General features: G+C 38.2%; 1 protein-coding gene across 1 annotated transcript in view; it reads right to left on the bottom strand.

Moving 5' to 3' along the window:
* TESK2 (testis-specific kinase 2) overlaps window positions 1–26695 on the bottom strand; it is a 75531-nt gene extending 48836 nt beyond the window's left edge. The window contains exons 1-2 of the mRNA XM_010582464.1: window positions 26396–26695; window positions 5480–5601 (exon numbers count right to left, since the gene is read on the bottom strand). Coding sequence (XP_010580766.1) covers window positions 5480–5601; window positions 26396–26617 — 344 coding nt within the window. The 5' untranslated portion in view covers window positions 26618–26695. The remainder of the gene's footprint in view (window positions 1–5479; window positions 5602–26395) is intronic.
* Window positions 26696–27779: the final 1084 nt, after the last annotated feature.

Genomic DNA, 27779 nt, shown 5'->3' with positions numbered 1-27779 from the left:
GTCAGACTGCAAGGGAGAAAATTGTGGACAGGAAAGGGGAGACTAAGAACTGTAGCCTCGGTCTGCAATTTTTGCCTCCTTGATAAATCAAGGAAAACTAATATCCAGATTATACAGCCACTGTGGACATCTAGACATTGAACACATGCTTCCCATTAAAAGAACTTCACTGGGACATGTTTCTGTTCTGTGGATAAACCTGGGGCAGCTACAGTCCAACATAATAAATTGATGCCTTCTGAAATCTACTGCTTGTGTGAGAAAATTCAGCAGTTTGATGATAACAATAAACCTAAGAAACAAACCAAACACACCAATGCAAGTCTCTCATATGGTCTCAGTAACACAAAGAGAAACAAGGTCAAAAGACACATGCTTATTTCACTGCACTGATTGTTGGAGAAAGAAGAGGGTGAGTAAGAATGTTAAGTTTGCATTAAGACCCTCCTTAATGTTTTAGGCACCATGCTATGTTAAAAATTTATTTTAAATTTTCTACACTTGCATTTTGATTCCAGATGCAGAGGTAAGGCATTTAATCTATCCTTTCTGTAACGTATTACACACAATACATACAGCCTCTCTTCTGCTGTCTTGTGCACAGCATTTCTAAAATACTCCTTTTTGATGACCACACTACACAGAAGTAAAAGTATTTTTCTTCTCTGTTAAAGCACCGTTCAATACAGGGCAAAGGATGTTAAAAGACAAAAGCCATTCTTCTGCCTATTGTAACAAAGTCCATCACGAGTACTTTCACAAAAAGGAAGCTTTGAAAGGAGAAAACTGCACACACAAAAAAACTGGTATTGTGTTCCCAGGCTGCTAGATTTGTCTGAAAGGAGATGAAATAAAATTCTCCTTGAAGGAAGTTCATGTAATATGCACACTGCTTGCTTTTTAGTATGTGTGCATGCGCACACAAGAAGGTGGATTTAATCAATGAGTCAATCTGCCTGCACGCTCACTGCCAAACACGCAGCAATACCTCCAAGCGCTCCCATGAGAGCACTTAAGACATGAGCTAAGGCTTTCTGTGTACAGAATGTTTTAAATGAAGTCCCCACGGTATAGATCAAATAAAGAAATACTTTTTCATGCAAACAGTAGTGATATTAAAGACTGAAATTCTATCTCAAAATTGAAGGTACGCTAATTTAAGAGACAGCACAGGAGATGGGAGAATCTGTGTTAGCACACCACTTCATTTGTGAAAATGAGAAAAACACACCTGTAAGACATTACCAGAATGAAAAGGTATCAGGTCTCTCAGGTTGCAGCCCTAAGGCTCCCAGCCTAGGACACAAGGAGGGAGATTTCTTGAGTCCTTTCCAGCCCTATTTTCTTACTTTGATTTGGGTAAAAACTCAATGACTACGGCAGCACATTGGTATTCAGAAAAGCAGCAAAGTGGTAAAAAACATTTACAAGCATACGCTAGACCTTTCTGATCCAAACGGATCTACAGATAGCTGACCAAGAGCAGAATTTGAGCCCAGAAATACCAAAATGAGTGGGGATATTTAAAGCTAGCCTTTCACTCCATGCCCAGAAACATGTTATTTTTAAAGCCTAAATAACTGGATTGATACTTCACCAAGTATTAGAAACAGGGAAACTGAAATACCTTGACACAACTCTATCTCCTAAAGCAGTACAAAAGTGTCACCAAGCTAAAAACACAGACTGCCTCTAGGTAATCTCTACCAGGCTAAGGAATGGAAGAAAGTCAGCAACTACTGACAAACTCACACTCCAGAACGGTGATTGCAGGCTAGGATAAAAACCTCAACAGGCATCTGTAACTGTGAAAATGAGTTGATACAGACAGCACAGAAACAAAAGCAGTTTCTAATGGTCAGCAATATTTATTACTCACATCAGTGCAATCAATGGCAAAAATACAAGACTCTTTGCAATAACATATTGAAGTTAACTGTGGCCACATTGGAATCGATAGCTTGTAAAAAGTTCCTATGTATTTTACAGCACTGGCAAAGGGATGGGTTTTTTAATCACCCAAAGGATAATAATGATCTTTGGCTACCAAACACACTATTAGGAAGAGGAATCTCTTCTCTCTTCCATATGACTTAGTTCATATAAACTAGGGAAGAGTTCTAGGAGAAAAACATTGATTCAATTACAAATTTTAGGTACCAAAGCATCAGGATGTTCAAAAACATAACCATGCACCCAGATTTAGGAAGACTCTAGCATACTAAAACAAATGTATCATTGCTGAACCTGACATTCACTTTCTGAAACATTAACTCACTGAACTGCACATGTTGAAATAGGCTGAGAGCAGATTTTGTGCTGCAAAGCCAGTAGCTATGCAGTTTCATAATTTTACAAACCATTTGATATCAGAGCACCTCGCAGCCCTCTACCTGCTACAATTAACCACTGCACAACATGATCTCAACATTTTAGCCTAAGAATCCACTATTACCCTTACTGGCAAACAACAGATCAGCACTAAGGAAAGTAACTTGTTTACAGCGTAAGTTAACAGTAGGTAGTCCTAAAGCTTACAGAAGATGAAGAAGCTCAGAGGTACGTATTAGATAAAATCAGAGTACGCCTTCAAGGCATGTGGATGAGATCCAGTGACTAATCAATAAATAATTAAACTTGACGCTAGTGACAAAACAGCTTACTCAGTAATATAGAGGAAGAGCTTCAAAGGACAGAAATTAAGTTAAGAAAATAACATTTAACAGCGAACTGAGGTAGCTCATAGTGTCTGGAAAGGGGAAGTTATACATTAGAACTTCTTGTATTAGTATTTAAAGTGAATGATCCTCTTCCAAGGTTAAAATTTCCAAAAATAATCCCAGAAAAAGTTTCAGCAGGAACACGTTGTTGTAGAACATTTTCCTAGTGATCTCTCAGTAATACTACTCCAGCAGCTCTTACCTGACAACACGTTTTCACCTCTCACCACTTTACTATAAAAGCAAATTATTATCAAATATTATTTTTAATGTGTTTCTAAAGTGGGAAATAGGTCCTAGACTAATTTTTACAACAGTAGTAGAAGCAGCAATGATTTAGAGGTTTCTGAAACATAGATGTTTGCATGCATGTGTGTGTATATATACAGGTATATATAGACACATAGGCAGGTAACATTTAAAAAGGGCAAAATCTTCTCCCAGACATAAAGGGACTGGAAACACTGCAGTAAGTGATTTTAAACCAAAAATAGAATGACACATAACTAACACACAAAACCACTAAGTTATCCACTATGGAAAGAAAAATAATAGTTTTTATTGATTATTATTATTTGATAAAAGAATAAACTAAAACTAAATACAGTTTTCTCATTTGCATTTTCTGTAGGAATGTCCTTGCTCCCTGCAGCAAGGGTACTTACCTAATACATAAGAAAAAGGCAGTATTTTTTACCAGAGAACCAACTCTCTTTGAAGAAACCTCAAATCAAGCAAGTGTAGTTTATTCTTCAAAACAAATTATTCAAAGATAAACCGTTTCTATTTAAGTCATTTATTTCTTATGTATTCACTTATAACTGCTTAGTTGAGCACACAGAATAAAAGATTTCTCTATCAATCCTGTGTAATAACTGGGAGACCAAATGGAATTCCTTTTCTCCTTCATGCATAAATCAATACATTATTGTTCTTTCTTCAGGACCATCTGTGCAACACCACTGACTTCAAATTATTCATAGGCTATAAAGGCCAGAGGGGACCAGTATATCATTGGTATGATCTCTCAGACATCCTAAGGCATTTAAATTTCAGCAATTACTCAGAACTAAGCACAATAACTTTTGTTCTCAGCAACACCTGTGTAACTCCATTCAAGGGGGGGGGGGGGGGGGAAAGGGGTACATTAAGCTGCAACTGAATGCTTTTTGCCTCTGAAACTATCCCTTTCCTACTTTCCCTCACCCCAGCCCAAATGAAATACCTTATTTTGAACAGAGTTGTAAAGCTAGATGTTTTTTAAAATAAGATTTACAAACCACACCAAGTTGATAAAGAAACTGATAAAGTATACTGACTTCATGATTCTGACAATGCCAATCCCATGAAGTTATTCTTGCCACAAACCTTACTAAAAAAGCAGCTGTATCAGTCCCCAGGATCATACTCTGCTTATCTAAGGATTCTGAGGGAAAGGAAGTGGTGGATAGATATAAGAAACAATTAATGATCCTGAAACCTAAAAAGCCAGATATCTAACATAATAAAAAATAAAATAAAAAAAACCCAAAACCCACCAACAAACAAACAGAAGAGCCAGAGGAGTTTCTGGGAACTCACCTCACCTTGGATCAGAGAAAACAGACGATGAATTCTAATTAGAGACAAATTACTACAACACTTGAATAAATATATTGTGATAAAACCAATACAGTTTACTATGAGTAAAAATTCTCTAAGTTCACAGGTTTTGGGGGTTTCAAGAAAAAAAATAGAAAATAGGCATGAATTAATGGAATATTCCCTACAGATAGTCCAAATGCTTCTGATATGTCTCCTCATAAATACTGAAGGAAAAAAACAAGATAATAATGTTACACATCAGTTGATGAAGACTGAACCAGGGTTTCAAGGATGAGAAAAGTTGGTTATAAAGGATTTTAGGAATCAGTACTACATCTGTACTATTTAACAGTCCAGTGAAGAAAAGGAAATTAAGTTACTTAAAGTTCACCGTGTCTCCAAAACTTTTCAGAAAGAGCTATACTGCCTGAGACTATCAGAATGGATCCCAGCTGTGCAACAGCAGTTTAGGAGAATTGGTTATTTGGTGCACCTTTAAACTTCTTAATGTTATATCTTCAGCTAATTATGTTAATTCAGTGTCACATCATCATAAAACAGTAACCAAGACTGAAAAGATTCAAGGAATAAGAAGATAAACATTGAAACATTCTGGATTTGCATCCAGTAAATCTATTGCAAAACAAGAACTGCCTTTTTCCTTTCAAGAGCGGGTAAATCAGAACAGTTCAACTCTAGTGCCTTTTCTTCAGTCCCTCTTATCCCACCTTGCAATACTACACTAAGAAAATGCTAAAAACTATAAAACAGACCTAAAAATATGAGGAAGCTATGGCACTTTGCATTGTTAATCTGTGAGGTTAGTAACCATTGTTTATATGAATGGTGTTAAATTTGCAATAATTTAAATTCATGAAAAGAAGCCAAATTTCACTCTTCATACCATTTTACTGATTCATCAGAAATTTATGATGTGAAAACTTGTTTTTCTCTGAAATAAGTTACTCATTACTGGTAAACTCCAGATACCAAAATCATGTGGATTTTCAATTTGCTCAAGTTTTTTCTTCCTCCTCCCCTTCTTCCATTAAATTAAAAGCTGGTCCTAATACATTCACAACAGATAAAGCTATAATAAAAAAAAAAAAAAGGAAATAGGAAAGCTCTACTAAAGACAACCTATCTCTATACGATTCAGAAGAAAGCCAGTATACCTTAAGATGTTTGGATGTGAGAGTCTATTCATAAGCTGAACCTCTTTCAGCATGTTTGCTCTGTTGCTGTTCAGTGTGTTCATCTTCAAAGCCATGACCTGGTCTGAAGTTCTGTGCCTTACCTACAGGATGCAAACAAAAAACGGTAAGGATATGAAATGCAAGACTGAAAAATCAGTAACGTTGTAGTACAACTTGGAGATCCTTCATGACAAATTACTTTATCTATGCTCTGATTTCTGTAGTCTCTTACACAGATGACTTTCTATCAGCATACAATCCAAATGTGAAAAGGTATTTTGCTCTTCTCTTGAAACTGGTGATGACAGAAAGCTTGAGAAGTTGAAAAAAAAAAATTATCAGCTTCTTAGTACAAGTAAAGGAAGCCACTTATTTGCCCAGGGAGATAGTTTCCTACTGCAAGACCTATGAAACCTGCCTTCGTTCCACCCATATCCCTCTTCTTTTCCCATTGCAGTGGTTGGTGTCATTGTTCCACAAAACATGTTATGAGGGGACCCCCTGGTTACAGCTACAGGGCAGATTTCAGAGGCATTCAATGTTTACTTCTGAACCAAGACCACAAACCAGATTATACATTCAGTGGACAGAAAGCATTTATACCAACACCTGCTGCAAAGCAGAGAGGTTACTGGACACGGTACCTAGTCTGGGATGTTAGCAGTGGCTGCAGAGCGTCAGCATGAAAAAGAGGATTTCTCTAGCAACTGCACAGAACCAGCACACCATTCAGAGTAACCCTCCCCAGTCAGAAATGCATGATTGTGGCCATTTCTAACTTGATACTCTCAAACTAGCCTATCTGTCACCAGCAAACAGACCAATGTTATGTAAATGTGTGCTACTATCAGAAAGGAGTTGTCACAATAGTGCAAGATTTGCCAAGCCTTAGAATTTCCTTGCAGCTGAGTGTTTCCACATGCATATCAGTAGTATTCATGGAAATTGTGTTCCCATTATTTTCTTCCTACATCAGTACTTGCAGGCCATAAAAAGAAAATGTGTACTTCTGAAAGCACTGAACTACAACCATGGCAAATTCATTCATGTTTACTGAGATTAGAAAAAGGTTAGAAAAGTCTGTGATGCAACAATTTTCCAATAAAAGGCTTCTTTAGCTGTGCTATGTGAGTTACAGAAAGAACAGCTGAACTCACGATAAGCAGATTAAGAAGAAAGCTGGGTATGTTTTTTGGAGGTGAGGCTCACTGGTAGGTCTGAGGCAGCAATTGATACCCATTTTCAAGGTTTATTCGCACACTGTATCTTCAAGAACAAGTGGCGTATTTCAGCTACATATTCTCACCTAGACACAAAGCACCATGAATTCAGCACAGGGATGTACTGGGAGGAAAGGGTGTCTCATGTTTCAGATGTGTGTCTGGCTTAACGCTTCTGAGTTGCCTATTCCTGTCCTAGGTCCTAGTTTGAAGTATAGGGTAGCACTGGAAACATGGCAGTTAAGTGGTAAAACAACATTGAGGGACTGAGTAAGAAAAATAGCCCACAGATGCTTTTTCTCCTGCTTCCCCCCGGCCCATGCACAGGAGCTCCTCCAATGCCTCACCCACAGTCACCCAGTAATCCCAGTGCAAGCAGGATCAGAGAAAGGAGGTGGAGAAGGATACAGAAACCAGCACCGAGAGCAGAAACAAACAGCAAGTTCATAAGTATGGGACTCCTCCTTTCAGTGGCAATACTGGGTTTAAAATAAAACTGGTTGAACTACGGCTTTACTACATTATAACAAGATAATCTAGAATCCTTCTGCACACAACCTGTCTCGCCTGTTTGGCATGCTTATTGGTTTTAAGCTGGATGATTGCATGTTAAGTTGATGAGGTTTATTGTTACTTGTCAGGTTTCTTGTGTTTATTGTGTGCTTTCATTAATTTTTAATTTTACGCGGCTTTTGCATACCCAGCCAATTTGAATGAACAAGATAAATTGGAGAGGTCAATGTCTATGTACAGACTTTTCAAACATATATTTTAGTTATACATTAGTTTTATTAGCAGTAATGCTTTGGTTGAGAAACAAAAAAATTTAAAAAATGCTTTCATAGACTTAAGAAAGGAAGATTTGTTCCAACAATGCAAATTTAAATTAAGAAAAAAGGACAATTTAAAAGCTTTGAATCTATACACAGCAGCTAAATCAGCACACTTCCTCCGGGAGGAGGGTTAGGAATCTTGGGTGTTGCGGTGGAGTAATTTGGGGTTTGCAGGGAAGAGGAAAGAATTTCAAGGAACATAACTCCTACAGGCAGAGAGATGCTCTCAACAGAACTTCCTCAGAAATCAGCTTTCCACTAACACAGAAGCCTCAAGGTCTGCCAACAGGGAATGAATAGAGGTAGAAGGTAAGCAGGAACTCAGATGGAGTGTGGTCTTAAACAGTATTTGCCTTTTCATTAACTCTGCTAGCTACCTCTTAATTTCCTGCCCATTTCTATAATTCACTCAGTTCTGTGCCAAAATTTCAAGTCCTTTTGCCTCAACTCTGAGGTAAAAGTAGAATCTACCATAGGACCTTTTTCCTTGTTCTTTGCCTTTTCCTTGTTCTGACCGCTCTTCTTGAGCTAGGGAAACATCAGAAAAGAGGGTGGGTAAGTTTTTGGGGCACTGTCCCCCTGCATGCTTCCCGGATTCTCAGGTCTGATACGCAAGAGGAAGAGATTAGCAACTGCTTCTCAAAGGTCTGACTGTCCACAGTACTAACTCCACATTCCAGAGAAAACTGAGCCATTTTTCCAAAGACAAAATTTTTCATCCTCCATTTCAGAAGGATATTCTGCAGGCTTTTCAGTCTTGATAGACTGAACAAGGTTCTGTGGTGAAGTCTGGGGTTTTTTTTCATTCGTTTTATAAAATCATTTTCCCCGTGCTTGGAAATAGCTCAGATTTCTGGCATATATAGCATATTCTGTCCCTATAACTGGTCTCTAAACAGCACCCGCCACTGCACTGTGCTTTGTTTCAAAGGGACACTAAGGTAATGCCAGCAATTTTATTTGAACTTCTGTATACTGTTCTGATGTTGAAGGATGTATTCCTGCAGAATCTGACAGAACAGCAAATTACCTAATCAAACCAAAGGAGAGGTGGGAAACAGGGACCCTCTCTTGCTAGCTGCTCTTTAAGCGAGGAGGAAGAAGCAGAACTGGAGGTGGGAGGGCATCTTCTCAAGAGACAATACCCAATACTATGAATAAAATCAAATACCAGACTATATATTGTAGAACACAATGCTAATCACTTGGAACATACATAAGGCTAATTGTGTTCTCTCCTCTGAAGTACTGCTGGCAAACAGTATTTCTGTGGAAAGAATGGACTGCCAACAGGGAACAGACAGGTCCTATCTTGAGGGTCTTGGTTAAGCTCCGGATCATCTACATAGAGCTATCAGTTACACTACCCTCTGTGCTCACTTACCCGTCAGTCACACCCTAGACAAAATTTGGGTCTACTTTGGCATCCCTTGCCAAAACCTTGCCAAACTGTTTAGTTTTAATGCTTCATCTCCTTTCAGGCCACCTCTGAGTAATGAAACCATGGAAGTGATGTTTCAATCACCTGACTGCTCCAGAAGCAAAACTGGTAAATATTTTGAAAATATTGCTGATCCAATTTAACATTTGTTTACAAGGTAGTCTGCCTCAGGCATATGCCTGTATACTCAACATAAACAGGGATTCACCCATGCAATTCAAACCTTTCACTGATGCAACTTGCAGATTGCTGTAAAGCTTTTAAAGCTGTTGACATTATTATTAATTAGGGTTCCTTGCATATGAGAGCAAGTAACCTTTCAGCGATGTCTGGATGATCATGTCTCTGCTTAGAAATATTCTGACAATCCTACAGCTGCTTTCCCATGCTGCTTTGCACATGCTTCTGACTTCTCAGTCTGCTTACCTATGTGTCTCCATCTCCGAGGTCACAGTAACCAGATATTGCCTCCCTGTTTTATTGCTGGCAGGCAGTTAAACTGTCCCTTTGCACTCTGATTCTTCTAGGTTCAAAGTACTTTGTCAGCACTCTGACCTGGCTATGGCTAGCTGCATGGCCTGCCTGTTCACTGTGTCTCCAAACCATGTTTTGATCCTGGACCTTACCCCTTCCTTTAGAAGAGAGTGAGAAGTAGAGGAAGTCATGGATCCAGGTACAGAGAGAGTAATATATTTGTAGGAAATCTCATAATAGTGATTGAGCAGGGCTTACATTCAAAAGAACTAGTCGCTATATAAATGCTGTACTGAGTTCACACAAGCAGCATCCTGCAAAAATTGGTGGGTTTAATTTTCAGCTTGCTGCTTAGCTACAAGGTTCTTTATAACTAAAAACACTGTAAATATCATTTAGATAATTATTTACTAAATCATATAGATGTCAGGGCTTTCTGAAAATCCAAACATTCATATTACCTCCACTTTTTGCCTGGACTGAAGGAGAGGAGAATTTAAGCAATAGCTAAAATCTAGCCTGATTTCATCTTTCACAAGGCCTTTTTGATTTGTATTAACTGTACCTTTCCAGCTGGCCTTTGAATAAGCATCTGAAGAACATTTCCTAATATTGATGTTTTAAATCTGCCAATACAGCTTTCAGCTTTGCCCGTAGTTTTTCACTGCATTTTCATTATTTTCCAAATCATCACTATATAGCTGGAGGTATTTTGTCACTATTCTCTTCCAAAACTGCATTTAATTGCTTTCCAGTTTTTCCTTACCTTCCCCTGTTCTGGTATCCAGCCTCACTGCTTAATTACACTTACAGATCTTTACTTACACCGCTACTACATAAAATCATGTTGCCCTTCTAGCACTAGCACCCACACCAATTCTTTCTTCATTCTTTTACACACCTCAGTCTTCATCTAGCCATTTCACCTTCACCTTGCCTGACATGTGTCCAAAGTACCATTTTAAAAGCAGCCCTCTCTAGTCCAAATATATGACCTTTCCTGAGTTTGCTTCCTGTTTCTGAGCTCACTGTATTATCCACAAAAATGCTGCACATATTTTTACTTATACTGGCTCACCAACCTTACACTCACCAATTCAAATATTTCCTCTGCATTCAGCCTGCAGCCTTCATGTTAGTGTCATATACAGCAAAGGTCAAATAGCTTTTTACTTATCTATGCCGCCTTCTATCAATCTCTCTTCTGTAACAATCTGTGTCTTCACCTGATTTGCGAGTATCTTCTCTTGCAATGACAAAAGATCAAGACATTACCTTAGTTACCTTCCTATGCTGTTTGCACTAACTATGCTATATAGTATAACTTTGAGTGACTGAGTCCACAATAAAGCTAGTGAGACACATGAGATGATAAAAATTATTATTGTTAAAGAGAAAAGGCTGCATCATAGGACTTCCTGCTAAACGACAGGGAAACAGTCCTGAAGCAGACAAGCATTTGGCTCTGATGCAAGACCTCTCTCAAAAACAGCCTACTTCCTTGCTGTGACAGCAGAAGGAATCTTTAAAAAATAGTTAGGGTTCACTGCATTTTATTCAAGTGCCACAGTCAAACCATCAAGTCATCATGCTCATATGGACATATATTCATGGTTTGAGGATGAATGTATTAAAAGAATGCCCAAACTCTAGGTTTGATTGAAGAAAGCTCCCTTTAATTGAGAAGACAAACATGTTCTTCAGCTCAGATCACACTGTTTGTAAAACTGGAATCTCAAATGTTTTTCTAAATATTAAAACGTACCCACAGTCAGATACACATGTTCATAGTAGTGATGCCTATATCAAGTCAAAAATCTCACGTCACTAGGAAAATTTGTAGTGACAAATAGAAGCTTAAAGAAATACATCAGTCCAGATAATATTAAGCTGCTATGTTGATCCTAGGGAGTCAGATTGGGTTGTGGTTGTTTTCAGAGTAGTAGAATATAATGTCACTATACTCTAACTTCTTGCAGCAAGAGAGAAGTCTGCCAAGTGTAACAAAATTTTGCCAAACAAAACTAGTCAGCATGTGTTACAAGAGCTCTAGCACAGGTTCAGACGATGTACAGAAACTAGGCACAAAACAAAACCCAAAATGTTTTAAAAGCCCAACAGTAATTGTGACTCCATTAATTTCTATTACTAAAAACAGTTGTGAGAAATACTCAGAAAAAAGTTGGAGCCTTTACCAGTACAAAGGCTTGGTATTTGTCATCAAACATCCTACTTCGATAACTTTAGTAACTTCTAGCATCACCAGTTCAGCAAAGTTTGCAAATCCATTTGTGTGTGCCAAAAACCCCTCAATTTTTCTTTTGTATTTTGTTTTTCTTCATTGCCCCCTGTAATGTAGAACCAGGGCCCAAAATACAGCATTCACTTATTTTAAACAATAGGAATCTGTGCATATCTCTCTGCCGTTAACTTTATCAAATCATAAAGGCAAAAAGAGACTACGGTCTTATTTTGAGAGAAAGCACAAATTAATCAAGAGGACTATTGTTCCACAGTTTGAGATGAGATATAAACAGGCACAGCCCGGATGGGGAAGTTGACTGATTTTGTAGCCAGTTCAGCAGAATGTAACTATATAAATTTCCCTTTGCAATCCAGGAGAAGGAACATGGACCCACCTCTTAAGTACTAGGCAAGAAAATGCAGAAGAGCATTCTTATACCACAACCTCAGTATATAGCTCAACTATGTACTTCATAGCTGAGTCTAATGTCATAATCAGGAAAGAAAAAGAAATACTGAGTTTCAAGTACAGAACTAAGAGCTTATTCTTCATTTTTAATGTTAGCTATCATCATGAGCTATCATCAGCTCACTGAACAGCACTGGGCATGCTACTTCACTTTCATTCCCTCTTTAACTGTATCTATAAATGACTACTGTAATATCCAAAGATAATACTGTGATACAAAGATAATCAGATACTGTATCTGTGTCCATATTTTCCTATTTAATTTTTAATACTTACGGTTAAATATTTCCTGTGTTACTATGGGTTTATCCTGTATGAAAAATGATGGTATTTACATAATCTGCAGATGCTTTAGAAGTAAAAAAAAAACACTTCAGGCTGAGTTCTCCTGACATATAATTGCACCTTCAGTCTTTTACAGTATATTAATAGTCTGGTACTGAGCATGCAGTCCCCCCACTATACCAATGATGTAATCATTGCTATTCATCTAACACATTCGTTGGGTTTGTTTCCAAAATCTGTACGGGAACCTTGAGAGAAAGTTTTATTTTGGGCAGAAATAACTTCCTTGCATTTCCTTTATAAATCTTGCAAATAAATGTTACCATGCGTGAGTAAGGAAGTCAATCTCACATTTCAGAACAGAGCCTGCTGGCATACAACTATTGCTACTATAATCACAATTACAGCACTAGGACTTGACCACAACCACAAGTAAGAAGAGAGCAGGGAGTTTAAAGGAGCTACATTTTGCTTACTTGAGGATACTTAAGGTTTGATAAATTGCTACATTTAATAACTTTCAAGCTATAGCCAAAACCAAAAGTTCTAAGTAGTTTCTTGTTATTTAAGCCTTCATGGAACTGTTCCTCTTGAGAATTAAGCTCTCCTAGCAAAAAAGCAGCTAATTAAGTATACCATGCAATTTCTTATGTATCTCATCATTGTCAGTAAAGGCTAGGAAGCACAAGAACTGGATTTGCAGGACTTAATTGCAGGCAGCTGATGTGAAAGTTACAAACTGTCATTAGTGACTCAGTGTTAGACATATTGTCAGCTACGGATTAGTTAACAAAGCAATGCTGTCTCAGTATCGATTACTCCAGCGGATGTTTCATAGCTCTGTCCTCTCCTCAACCCCTAATCCAGGCTATCAAACAGAAGGCTCCACCCGTGCAGAGCCGTGCCTACTGCTGCTGCCCAGCACGAAGGGCCATGCAGCCACCCCGAAACACTCTCAGGCAGTGACAAGCACAGCGAGATCGGGTCAGCAGCCATGGCAACTCCCAGACACAGGGAGCTCACACAGACAGGAGAAGTGAGTCCATATAATTTGGATATGGCCTCAGCAGCTACTGGGAACACAATGTTTTGGATCACTTGCATGCAGAATTCCCAACAACTGAAGCAGTAAAGACTAACAGAAGCCACATCATACAGGTTTTGGAGTTCCTTTCTCTATTCATTACCAATGGCTATCAAGGGGCTATGAGGAAGCATTCCCTATGGATCTGAGACTGTAAACAATGTCTCTTTTCTGTTACTGCCATCAATAATAATTTGCACTTCTCATTCTTTAGATTTCATATTAGTCAGTAACACACACGTATATTACTGTCACACACACATTCTCCAGACATAGGCAGTGAAATCCATCACTGAAATATATTTAACTCCCCCCCCCAATACCAGTAAATAAGTGTTCAGAGAGGCGTGTCACAATGATCTTAAGTGATGCACTCTTGTTCTCTAGGCGCAGTCCTGTCAATACTGGACATACGCCAGCACAGTTATTTGAAGAACAGTAAATCAGCACCTGTCTCTCAGTATCAGCTATGAATGAGCTTACACAAATGTGCATGTTTGCCAGCTGGCAAAATGCAGAAAATCCCAGAGCTGCCAACCCAGCACATCTCCATCCAGAACAGAAAACTAAGCAGATCATTTAACTGTGCTTGAGAAATTATTATGGAAAACAAGACAAAAAGCACACAAACATTTCTATGCCAAGGGAATCTTGCCACCTGCTTTGCCCCGGGAAACTGCGCAATGATACTCAGATTAGCACAACTTTTCTTCCTGAAGAAAAATCAAAGGCCCAAAGGACTCTGAACTACAGAAATCACTGTACTAAACGCAAAATCCAACCAGGGGGTTATCTCTTATTGCAAGGTCCCACTTGTTACAGTATCAGAGCCTTTCTTATTGTTGACAGAATTTGTGAGCATTCTCTCTAGTTGTGAGGACAGCAAAGACTTACCTCAGACATTCAACATACCAGCTGCTCAACAAGAGTTAGAAGAGGCCAGGATTCCAAACAGATGATAAGTACATTTCAAAATGGACAACTTTACATTAATTTACATTCATTTTTTTGACTGAGTATTCTTTTAGCATCAAGTTGGTTTCAGTGATTTTTGTTCTGGCTTTTTACTAAAGAAAAAAATCCATCACTTTCAGTGTATAACGACAGTTCTGCCATATTTTCCAGAGATTTCTTTCTTCAGCAGAGAAGCTGGCTGACCAAACCAGAGAAAGTGAAATGTAATATAAGCAAAACTCTTTCCCCCATTTTTTAATTTGCTTCACTTAGTATAGTTTTTAGACTTTACTTGTAGTAATGCAGAGTAGGACTGTAGGAAAAAGTATTACAGAAATATGATTTTGAAAATTTTCTTAAAATTTTTCAACACCACTGCAAAAGGCAAGGCTTTCATTAGACCTGCTACCTGGTGACAGCTTTTGAGTCACTCCCAGTGTTTCCTCAGCTGATGTCATAAGGTGATTACAACACACACATCTTAAGACTTCTAGCCAGAAAATAAATAAATAAAAATCAGAACTTATTTCAGATAACAAATGTGAACTAGCCCTCCATTCTACTTTGTATTTCAAAGCATTCTCAGTTCTGCTAAATGTAAGAGTGCCCTGCAAGTCAGGTAATTCTGAATTTTAATGATACTCATGAGTAGGGATGAAATGAGTATTTTGCCCTGATTATACAATCCATAAAGAATAATAACACAGATGAGGTTTTTAATTCCTGTATTAATGATCTGTTGGAGTAAGGCCTATTTATTACTACTTCTCCCCACAGCCTAAGCCCTATAAAAAGCATTGGCTAATTAAGTGACAAGGACTAGGATGACAGTGACTTGGCACCTCAATAACCAAAAAATCATTAGGAAGAGGAAGACAACTGTCTGGTTTAGTGGTTACCATACAAATCATCTTAGCAGTTGGTAGAAGGGTTCCAAAAGGCTGATACTTCACACATCAGTGTGAGACAAACCAAACTTATAAGACTTCTACTTTGAGTAAGAAAGCACCAGCATCTTCAGGATTTATGCCTCATCTCAGCTCCAGAATGGTACTTCTTCCTACTCCTGACAAGCACCAGAGTAGAAAGAGACTAATGAGAACCACCTAGCTAATATAACTCAAGAGCTTGAAATGAAGTTTCAAAGTTATTCTAGCCTTCTTGGCCAGTTTATATAATACACAGAGTGACTGTATTCCCAAGCAAACAATTAGTGGCGTGTTTTAACACTGTAAATTCACATAAGAGACCTTAAGCCTCAAATACCTTGCTTCTGTCATCCTCAGCAAGGTGAAAGAGTTTGCTCTACTAGTCAGTAGGGGAAGATTTTCAGCTTAAAATTGAATCCCATTGAAGTGAGACCAAAAGGCATGTGTGGACAAGATTTGCTGTCTTTAAACAGGCATCACATCACACAGGGAAAGCACTGACAAGTGCAATGGCTCTATCCCACTGCGACAGAATGAAATTCAGAAAAGGAACAATGCACCACACCTGAGTGAGGGAAGACACCCACTGCTCAAATGGGTGTCACTTCTCAGTCACAAGGTATATTCCCCATGCCTACAAGACCAAATATTAGATCCTCATAACCAATATGTAGAATAATCCACTTACTCATTCCCTACTCGTTTTCCAACATACGAGGACTTCTTCTGCCACTGTATGTCATAATCAGAGCCTGAAGTATCTCATTTTCCCTGATGTAGCAACACCAATCTCAAGGAGAAAAAACCCAAACACTTCAGTAAAAAAAAAAAAAAAAACAACCAAACAAACAAAAAAACAAAAATCCAATTGTCTAGACCATTAGTTTCCAAAATTGGTGGCCTTAAACTGTTGGTAGCTGTAAGTTTCTCAACACCTTGCCAAGCCTAATCAAGAACATTTTAAAAAAAAACAAGATGGCTACAAATATGATCAACGAACCAACAGGAGAGAAAAGATAATTTCTGGTTGATGAGGCTGTTCCCACAGCCATTTAATTTTTAAAAATAAACACACTTCTTATTACAGCTTCTAGCCATTAGGCCTTATTATGCCTTTTTTTCACTACACTGAAGAGCACCTTCAAACAACTATTTTCTCATTTTAAGACTGTTTATGCACTGTAATGACATTGTTTTTATACACCAAACACGTTAAGACTGAAGTAATTCACTGATCACTTTTCTAGTTATTAAACCAATCTTTATTGTTTATTTTTCCCCATATTTTGACACCAAGTGTTACAGTTATCCAGCTTTAGAAAAGTCAAATATCCAATGCTGAAAAAGTATTTAATACATACAACTAGAAAGTTTCCTACAAATGCTTCATAGGGAAGTAAAATAAACTACCTTTTAAGCCTATCAAATAGTCCTACAAATATTAAGGTTACTGTATGATCTCACCTCTAATATTTTACAAAGTTTTTGAAGAACACCTACATTTGTTCAGGCCCCTGATCAGGCTGCTAATTCCAGAGGCAATCGAAGAGGATCCTTTCCTAGTGCAAACCTTACACTGAATGTTCAAAACAACACAGTAGAAAATGGGACAACTTTGAAACAGAAGCAGTAAGGACAAAGAAAAAGCATGAGATAGATTTGAGGTTTCCTGTGAAATTTCACATTATCAGCTGACTTCTACTTCAGTGCTGGCTTCAGAATATTTTTAACCTGAACAGCAGAAATACTTCCTTATGAATCATGCAGAAAGGTATTTTTGTTGTACTTCAAATTTCTAAATCGACAGTGTTACTATTTCGTTCCTTAAGACAAAATGGCAATCATTCTAAATAGAGAAGGTATGAGATGATGGAAAGATACATAGATGATGGAAAGCGAATATTCCAGATGCTTTCTCACTTCTTCAGTAAGTTTTTACCATCCCTCTACCATGAGCTTCTGCCCTCCCAGCTCAACCAGATGAAGGGGCTGTTCATGCACATCATCTTCACAGGAAGTCAGAGTAGCCTAATCTACTGCTGGAGGTTTTTCAGTGTGGCTTATGATGCAACCACTCCTCCCCCTTGCTCAGTAAAATTGATTCTTCAGAGATACCTGGGAGTTAGTATCTTCCACTGCAGTAATCTCTACTATCAGTTTTAAAGACTAGGTTAAGATGTCCACAAAGAACGACAGATAGAGCTGCTTTTGCCCTGGGACAAAAGGATGAAGAGCAAGATGACATGAAGTCTTTTTCAACCCTATGCTTTTGACTCCACAAATCTATAAAGCAAAGAAAAACACATAAAGATGTACAGTGTGGTAGGAAGACCTAAACAGTAATAAATATGCCAAAGCTTGATGTAAGCAAAACTTGCAGAAAGCAATTATGCCTACTGGGCAAGAATTAGTTTCCAGGAAAAAAATAAGTGCAATTATCTCCAGTACACTACTAATGACAAGAGGAAGACTCTTGTTACTGCACTGTAAGTCTGGGGACATGATACAAGTTCATACACGCACTGTGTTAACCAAGCTATGGTTCCAGCAACACTAAACCTCATATACAACACCTACCATAAAGAAAAACAGCTACACAAAATTAGTTCTCCCATCTTCCTCTACATGAAAAACACACAAGCATTCTGCCCAATTAAGTCATTTTATGGAGATATTGATGTCACCTTGAAGAATGTAATGTTGGCCTAAAGTCTGGTGACAAAGCAGTGAAACTGTTCAGAAGCAAAAGCCAGAGTTGTACTAAGAGCCAAATTAATCTTATTTTGGTATTAACAATGAAAGGAACTTTTTCCTGTTGTCAGTGTTTATGCTGAGAGTTTTGAAATAATAATTAAAAGGTTATGTTAGGATTAAGAAAAGTTTGTCTCCAGTCGGAATGCCCAGAATCTCTTGATTTACGCTGACATTTAACCCCTTCCTCCTTAGAAGGATTCAGGGGGGAAGGTATTGGTTTGACAGTCCTGAAGGGCGACATCCCATTTCTGTGGTAAACAGGTGCACAGAGAGGAGACAGTAAGAACTTGCTTGTAGAATCCTGGAAGTGTGCTGGGGCCTTGTCCCGCAGGAATGAGCTCTACACCAGTTCTACTCTTGGCCATCCTGCAAAGACTGGCAATAATGCACAGACTCACATTTACATTTAAAACACATTGACAATTCAAATATTGCAGTGCCTGCTTATCTGTCAAAACCCAAGTTAATAAAGATCCCAGTTCTGGAAAGTGCAGTCTACAAACTCTGAGCCACTGGTTTCCAACACCCTCTCCAGTGGGATTTTGCTGAGCATGGGCTGAAAACCAAGCAGCAGCTCCCTTTCCTTGAATTCATATTCACTTGCCCCTTTTTCTGCACCTTTTCCATGTTCCTTTTTGCAGTCATCCCCTCCTTTTAATCTGAATTGGCATTCCCTTCTCTGCATGCTCATTTATAAAACTACTCAGATATCTCCTTCCCTCCTTCCACACACTCACAAGACATTTTACTCTTGGAAGAAGGCCTCCGTTGACATGATATATCACTAAATGCCACAGGAAAACTGAACCCTCTGTCAGTAATGAGTTGCTAGTAGAGTCACTAAGCAAACAGACAGGACCAGCTGTAGAAACAACTCAAACTGGGAAGTTTTAGCTATAAAAGGATAGTTAAAAAAAATAATAATAGTAAAATATGCCCTGGATACACCAAAGGAAGTTCTAGAATCTTCTATAATGGAAGTTTAAAGGACAAGCCTAAAATAGCTGCCAAGAGAACACATATACTTAAGCCTGGCTCACCTAAGGATACTGTAGTAGTTCTCATAATATCCCTTCCTAGCTTTACATTAATTTTAAAATTAGGTGACAAGATTTATTAAGCTAATTGTATAAGTGTTTTACAATAGCAATATACATACATGAACACACAAACTTCAGTAAGACATGTGACTTCATGCCACAACCCACTACAACTAGATTAAAGACTGGCTAACGATAGCTCAAGATACACTTGTACATGACAAAGCAGCATAAGATAGGGAAGTCTTTTAATGAGCTTCCAGAGGAACTGAGCTAGGCCTCCTGTTACTGAATATTCTGCATTCACTTCCAGCTCAATGATGGAAGTTGCCACTCAGAAAATTTTGAAACTTCGAATTTTGTAGCATTACCCTGTCTATGTTATTTCACTAGAGCAGTGAAGGCCAATTCATTTCTTACATCCATCTGAGCAAAAATTAACAGATCCAAAGGAAAAACTTCACTATGAACAAGGATTGAAGGCTACAGAACAGGAGACCCATACCCATTAAACATAAGGTGCTAATGTGCTATGATAACAAGTGGTGTGCGTTATAAGAGAGTGTGACACAAAGCAAAAGGATAGTTTTTACATGTCACTGTTAGAACAAAACTAGGGCATTCTGAGTTAGGATGTCCGCTTTAAAAAGACAAAGATGATGGAGAAAATGCTGGAAAGACTTAAACCTGTATTGCAAGAACTAGGTCATTTCCAGAGGCAGCGTGGGACAGGAAAGAAGACAGAAATTGGGACTACTTAACACACCAAAAGGGTCAAAACCTAACTTGATAATGTACATCAAGTTTTATAGGGAGTAAAGAAGAGGTACTAAAAAGACACTGGCCCAGCCAAAACGATACAAAGAATAACTGCATGGACTAGCATGTCCAGAGAGTTCAAGTTAGGTACAAATTTACAACAGTGGGATACACACTGAGCACTGGAATCCATGCTACTGTCTTTGAGGTCTTCAGTTCAGAACTGAATTAAAGAACCAACAAGGGGGGGGGGGGTGGGGGGGGGGGGGAGGGTATACCTGTGTTGTATGTGGTATCAATATATGCTGTAGACAAAATACCAGTTACTGGTAAAACATAATGTGGCAGGGTGTGTGTGGATGACCTAATAACTCTTCCAAGCCTTAACTGTTTGAGAAGTCCATAATGCCTTTATTTTTAAACATATAGTTTAACCATGAGACATAATGGGCAAAGTATAACATGAAAATAGATATTCATGACAACCAAGACACATACTTTTTTTTTTGTCAGGTGACCTGTCTATTCTCATAACTTTGTGTCCGAAGTCCTATGAGTTAGTCCCTCACTCTATTGTACAGTTGCTTACTCTGCACTCTTTATTCTAGTTAGCAAGTTCTGTCAAACCTAGGTCAGAGGCCAAAAGAAGAAAACGACATCAAACATTTCTGCACTGGACTCCTCAAGGCCTGCAAAATTATAAACAAACACAGAGAAAGATGTTAATCAAGCAGAATGGTAATAAAGTCATAAAGCACAAAAAAAAAAAATTGCTCTCAATGAGTCACTTTGGGAAAGCTAGGTCAGTAGTATCTCTCAGATCTACCACAGATGTTCCAGAGACCAATCCCACCAGCATGACAATGTGCCCGAGAGACATAGTATCATAAACGATACAAAACATAAAAGATACTAGATAGCGTACATTAGAGGTAACAGAACTACCAGTTTTATCCTAAATACATTACAAGTATTTGATAAAAAAGAATTATATATGTGTTCTTCACACTACCCCTAAGCACAGCTCCACATCAGCCCTGTTTCTCCTTTCACATTAGACAGCTGGATGCTGCTTATCTTTAAGGCATCTTGAAGACATTAAATAAATACGAGAAACAGGATCCTAACCTCAGGCACAAGGTATGTATTTAGACAGATGCACCTTCCCTGATCAGTCAGCACTTTTGAAACTCAGAGCACATAAATTTGACCATACAAAATAAAGACTAGCAACTAATTGATGAATTGAGGACCATCATTCCAGGGTATTCAGACAGGAGGCCTTACACCATAAGCACATACAGCATGAATATCCTGAGGATACTGACCCATATGCACCCACCACCCCTCTTGTTAAGTCAACCAAAGTACACTGCCCTCTGTTTTCTGACTAGGCCTCACACCTGTATAGTGCTAGTTTCATAGGCTATGGAGTCCATACATCACAGAATAGCAGTGACCTATTTCCTGCATTTGTTCTCATGGGTATCCATGTCATATCAGCACATCGTATCTCGTTTTTCATATGGCTTTGATGCATCTTACAAGACATCTTAATAAGCCAGACAAATGTGATCTAGAAGGAACTACTATAAAGTAGCAATGTAAAACCATAATCAAGGAGTAGCTAGTGGTTCACAGGTAAACTGGTAAGATTATCATGTAGGACTCTGGAGGAATCTGCCTGAAGTCAAACCAAGGAGTGAAGGAGGGCCAAGCACTTCTGAGGCAGGATTAGAATTAAAAAAAATATTTGCTGCACAAGTGCGAAAACAGGAAAACTGTCTAGCCAGAAGTTCTGCAGAAAGGATCTCAAGTTATAGGGGATCATAAACTGAGTACTTAGTGCTTGGTGCTGTTAGTAAGTATGCTGAAATGGGAGGGCTGATTTCCATCTCAAAATTTTTCTTTGGAGGCACCCATGCTCAGCTGCTTAGTATTTTGGCTATAAAAGGCAGTTTATTTTGCATTATGTCTTATACATCTTATATTCATAGGCTCATCTTTGCCCATGCACCATTAAACAAGTATTTCACTAACTGATTTTTTTTTCCAAGTATGCACCTTTTTCACTGCTCACATGAATAACCTTCCCACGTGTATGCTTAAGATACAAACTATACTGACATATTGTTTAGAGTATTTCATAAGATGGAATTTTTTTCTCTGATGACTAATTTTGATTAGTAAATCTCTTGACTCCTACAAGGTTAAAAGCACAATTCAAGGTGGTCAAGACTGTGGCCCTGTTGACGTGAGTTCTGTCTTCAAATTTGATCTCTGCCTGTCCCAAAGATAATCTTTGGAAGGCTGCACTAGCTTTAGCAGTTTTGTCAGAGCATGTTCCCTGACAAATAGAAGTTATTCTTCTCCCTGTTATACATATGTCAACTCTCTAGCTGTTGGGGAGGGGGGAGCTTTCAACAGTTAAGCCCATTATTACAATGGCAGTGAGGTGTCCCCTGCACTACAGAACTAATGGGAGTGACCCAGACAAATTGTTTTCCTCCTCTTGAATTAATCTTCTGATGGTAATGCTAATTAGATGGCTAGGCATATTTAAAACAGCAGAACTGTCAGCCCTGAAACATCTATTTTAGCATCCAGAATTGCCCAAGACAAAACTATGAATTCTTCCCTGGCTGTCAAAAGACTTCACCATTCCTCAACAGTCAAAACCCTCAAATTCCCCAGTGACCACACCTGTACAGCGACATGACCTTCCCAACATACAAACACACAGGAGACTGAACTTGCACAATTCTATATTGGACCAATGATCCCTGTTTTCATGTATACATGAATAATAAACTGCAAAAAGTCCATTTTTAACATTCAGCCAAAGTGCTGAAGTATTTCCAGTCTCTCTCAAAAGTTCAGCTACAGAATGCAGAGCCAACAAGAACACCCAAAGGAATTTTACAGCAACTTGAATATTTAGTACTGGCTTTGAACCTGAAGGTATATTTGAATAGAAAAAGATCCTGGATTTTAGTCTGACTGCTGTTCCAACACACACATTTTATAATTAATAGTATCCATTTCCTAATAAAGTATTTAGTTTCAGTGTGATGCTTATCTTCCCCACAATTACTTATAGCTTCATCACCCCTTACTGGTCTTCCCAGCTAGGAATTTAAAGGTTTGGGATCATGGCTGGGCATTGTTCATTTACATAAACAGTCTTTGCCTACCTCAATCTTAAAAGCAAACCTCAGTGTGCTGCACTTGCTGCTGAAAATTAGAACAGGCACTAGTCAATCAGCTGCTTCAAACTAGACTGCTAATAGTTTAACTAGGTTCAGTTTTTCTAAGCTAGTTTCTATAATACTTAATACTCAGGTGAATGTGAGTTTGAAGTGTTATAGTGATGGCTAACAAAATCAAAATGCTAGTTTAATATTTTATGCTGAATAAACCACAAAGTTTAATTTGTGTATGAATAGAGGTGCACTAGAAATGCTAAAAGATCATTCATAGCACATATGACCATTAATATATACATCTAATCTGTAATGCACTCCTATTCCCAAGTCAAGAGAAGGCAACTTCTATCCACTGTATTACAAAAGGAGTTTCCACAGAAAAGGTTGGAGGGGAAGAAACCATTGAAATCAAATGTCAGTTACATAGCAAAACAAAAATCCCAAATGCTCAAAACAGTCCAAGGGTTCTTTGCTAAATCACTTGAGTGAACCCAATGTATAATACTCACAAAACAATAGACAAATACGTAACTGAAAAAGCTCTCGTGACATGAGGTTTTTTGAAACACCTTTGCTAATTTAAAAGGGAAGGCTTCATTGGTCTTGTAAAGTTACTTATGTAGTAAGTCTAGAACTATCTCGAGTTCAAGACTATCCTGGATTTTTCTCAAGTTCAATCATTTAGCTGGGAGTCTGCAAATCAGACTGAACTTTAACTGTGTCAAACCATGAGGCTCTCCTTCCTGGAAGCACATCAAGGTTCTTGCATGAAATCTGATCATCAGCACAGTAGGATTAATGACAGAGGTGGTCAGGCTGATAAACTACCAGAACAGAAACCTGCTTAAATTGGGTATGGAACTGCATCTAAGATAAGGTCATAATGCATTCTCACCCCTTTGTGCCAAAACTGAAGTGAGACCTTGTTTGAAACTGATGTGAAAGAAAAGGCTTTATCACTCCTTGTCTCCCTGCAGGAGGTCTGTGGTTGTTTCTGGGAAAACAGACACTAGATACTCAGGCTACTACCATCGCTCTCTTAAGAGTAATGCCACTGATTGCAGACTGACACCACGTGATGTCTAGTTTAGCTTACTGAAAGGGGGAATGGCAGGGGAAGGTTTTTAAAGAGTTAGCAGACTTATTTATGCACAGGAAGGTAAACTGGATATCACGGATTTCTCTCAATCAACATAAGTTCTCAAACAGATGTTTACCTCTGTATGTCATTACCTGACTAAACCAAGTGCTCTCTTAAAATAAGATATTCTTAAATCAATTACTATGAGTGCTGGAAATTTACCTTTACTTTTAGTCAGTTTTTTCCCCCACCTACTTTTCTTTCCTAATGATCATTAATACCATACCTTTCTGCTGGCTATAGAAGCACCTTGCCTCAGGGTGCTTCTCCATGATGTTGCTCACCAAGGCATGGTAGAATATTATAGCTATTCCACCTAGTAAGTCTGTTCACAAAGTATGTAGCTATTTGACTACAAAACTTTTTGAAATCCCAACATAAATACGATAGGCAATACCACTATAGGATAAATTCATAACGTAAGCACTGGAAAATCCAAGCATTAAAGAAGGCTAAATCCTGAATTTACAGAATGGGAAAAGACACAATGTCTAATCAGTAACACTGAGTTAAACCTAAGACAAAACTACTCCAAAACATGAATTCTGAAATTCACACAAACAAACCAAGGTCATTATTCCCCAGCTACTTAGAGATGACCCAAGTCTATTGGTATCCTTACACACTTCACAACAGCTTCACCATAAAAGCTGTAAAGATGAGCTCTAGTGGCACACAGAACTTTACAAATCAGTTCATTTCACATTAAGAAACGTCCAGATACAAAAACAGTTGCTACAAAATGCACTACAGAAAGTTTTCCAAACAAGAAAATAAGAAACAAAAAACCAAAACCAAACCCTTTTTTCCGGTTGGTATACAAGCTGGCTTTACAAAGAGGTGCCCTGTACCAAGTCTCCTACACACCCCAAATAAAATTCTTCATGTCTGCCCATTCGAAAGAATTAAAAACTTGTGTTAGTGGAAGTTAATTCCATATACCTAGCTAAACAAAAAACTTCTGTTGAGTGACTTGCCTTTACACAAGAGAAGAGATATATATGGAGATCTGAATGCCTTTGGGTATTAAAGCAACATTAAGATAATTTTCATTTTCTAATTCACATACCTATTCACAGCAATAAAGCTTGATAAGAGGCTTTTTGATTTAACTTCTTCAAGAAAGGACCACATGAAGTGTCATGGAATGGACTTAATATATTGTGAGATAAAGTTTTCTGACATTTCACTGAAATGGAAATAATTTGGAGGGTGACTTCATTTAAAGTCAAGAACTAGGACAAGGAAACAAATTATTTTTGCAATGTCTGAAAGCCTGGGAGTCAACTCAATGTCTTACTCCTCTACGATAAACCCTACCAGAACAGTCAGAACAGCAGAAATATCACCAGAACTACAAAATTGAGGTTGCCTGTATGGTTTCACAAATTGCTTTACAAAGACCTTACCCACTTCCCAGCTTCATAGCAGCAAGTCACTGACAACATCAGATTTTCTCATTCATACTGTTTACTTCAAACCAATCTCTGATTATTTGCGTTAGAGGCATGGCATAACAAGCAGCAAAGGAAAAAGAGAAGAGCAACTAATTGTATCGTAACTTCAGTGCAATAAATTTTGTGGTTTCAAATTCAGTAATCATGTGTAGATCTCCTAACACACGCATCTAGTGTTGGGAGGCAAAGACTACCAAAGGAATGAGTACAATCCCACAAAACTAATACAATAGCTAAATTAAACACATTCACGCTTACATATGAGAGAACCAGTAGCCATTGATGCTTAATACACCACATGAATGCAAAAATACATGGCAGAGACCAAAAGATAAACCAATTTTTATTTTTTTTTAGCTTTCACTGTTTCTCCCAAATAGCCTCTGCACCTCCCCAAATAAATTACAAGTGATAAAAAACTGCTGGAAGGGTGACAGAGGAAATATTTAAGACCTGCAAGCTCTTCATCACTCACTCATCCTGAGTAAAGCAAATATAGGAACAAACAGTCGACTTCAGTGAAAAGTACTTCTGCTGAAGTCTTGTACATTCTCAGCACCAAACATGAAGCAATCAACACGGAGAGGAAAGAACTAAACACACACCTTGAACACCTCAGAGAAGAAACCAGAGCCAATTTTCTCACATGTGAAGTCATCGAGACGAGTAAGTCTGGAAAAGGCACTTATCAGGGCTCTGTATGAAGAGGTACAAACTCTTCCTATCTGGGATGCAGTCCCTTCTCCTCCAGCACCACCATCAAAGTCTTCAGCGCGCTCCAAGCGTGGTGGAAATCCTGCTATTGAATTCCGCTTACTTCGGTCCATTTTGAAAACAAGGTTTTATTTTGCTAAGGAAGGACTTCTCACATCTTAGGTAATTTGCTGTCTTCTCTACTCTTGTTGGATCCTAAAATACAAGATATTGAGATTACCATTATTGTAAACATATCTAATAATTTTCACAGGACTCCAACACAGCTGACATCAGTTTAAGGGAATAAGAAAAAAAGCAGAAGATATCCAAGTGGGGGCACGAAAAAAAAAAGGAAAAAAACCCACCACAACCAACCACACAGCATCATCAGTAAAGACAGACAATGTAATGAACTTTTCCATTAGATTCATGGAAATACCCTATGGTCTGGCTACTACCAGATGAATAGGTTTGGAACTCAAAATTTAACTGGTAACAAACAACTTTCATCCCCCCCCCCCCCCTTTTTTTTTAATAAATTTTGTTTGCTAAAGCAAGCAACTAAGCAGGAGGAAACCCACAAAATGTAACGTTCTATTCTACTTCAGTAGCAGTTGGTGACCAATCTACTGCTATTGCAAGCAACCATTTCACATTAAGGAATGCACAAGGGATCCCTAACTATAAAAAACAGATCAACTTTCAGTTGACATAAGGAAAATTATTAGCTGTCAATAACAGTAGCTAGAGCACCAAAACCTTTGTTTTTAAAGCTTCCACCTGTGACTGTTCCAAGACCAATTCCTCAACTAGTAGGAACATAAGTTTAAATCCGCTAAAGATCCAGCCCCCAATTTTATAAAAACATCAACAGCCCTACTACAAAAACAAAGCATTCTTATAAGAAACTGCCAGAACAATTCTCCCCACAAACACTCTTTTTAAAGCTATATTAATTTCAGTTCAACTGAAAACACAGGAAACAAGCCACATTTGCCAAGTAGGAGAAAAGAAAGGGGAAAAAAAAAAAAAGGGGAAAAAAACCAACAGAAAGGGAATTTTTCGATCTTTTTAAGAAGATGATGAAGTAATCGGGATGACTCTGGGGCCCATCAAATTCAGCTTGGACTGGCAGACTTGACAGGTGGCCTACTTTTTTTTTTTTTCTTTAAACCTTAGACTCGGGAGGTTATTCATCTTTTCCACACTTCACTGTTCATTTACAGCAATTTGGTGAGCTCCTACAAAACCTGAACAAAGTGAGCAGTCACAGAGAGGATAGATTTCTCCCTC

Source organism: Haliaeetus leucocephalus, unplaced genomic scaffold, assembly GCF_000737465.1.
Source record: "Haliaeetus leucocephalus isolate CR32 unplaced genomic scaffold, Haliaeetus_leucocephalus-4.0 Scaffold848, whole genome shotgun sequence".
NCBI lineage: Eukaryota > Metazoa > Chordata > Aves > Accipitriformes > Accipitridae > Haliaeetus > Haliaeetus leucocephalus.
Note: the sequence above shows the minus strand (reverse complement) of the source record. Positions and strands in the feature narration are given on the sequence as shown.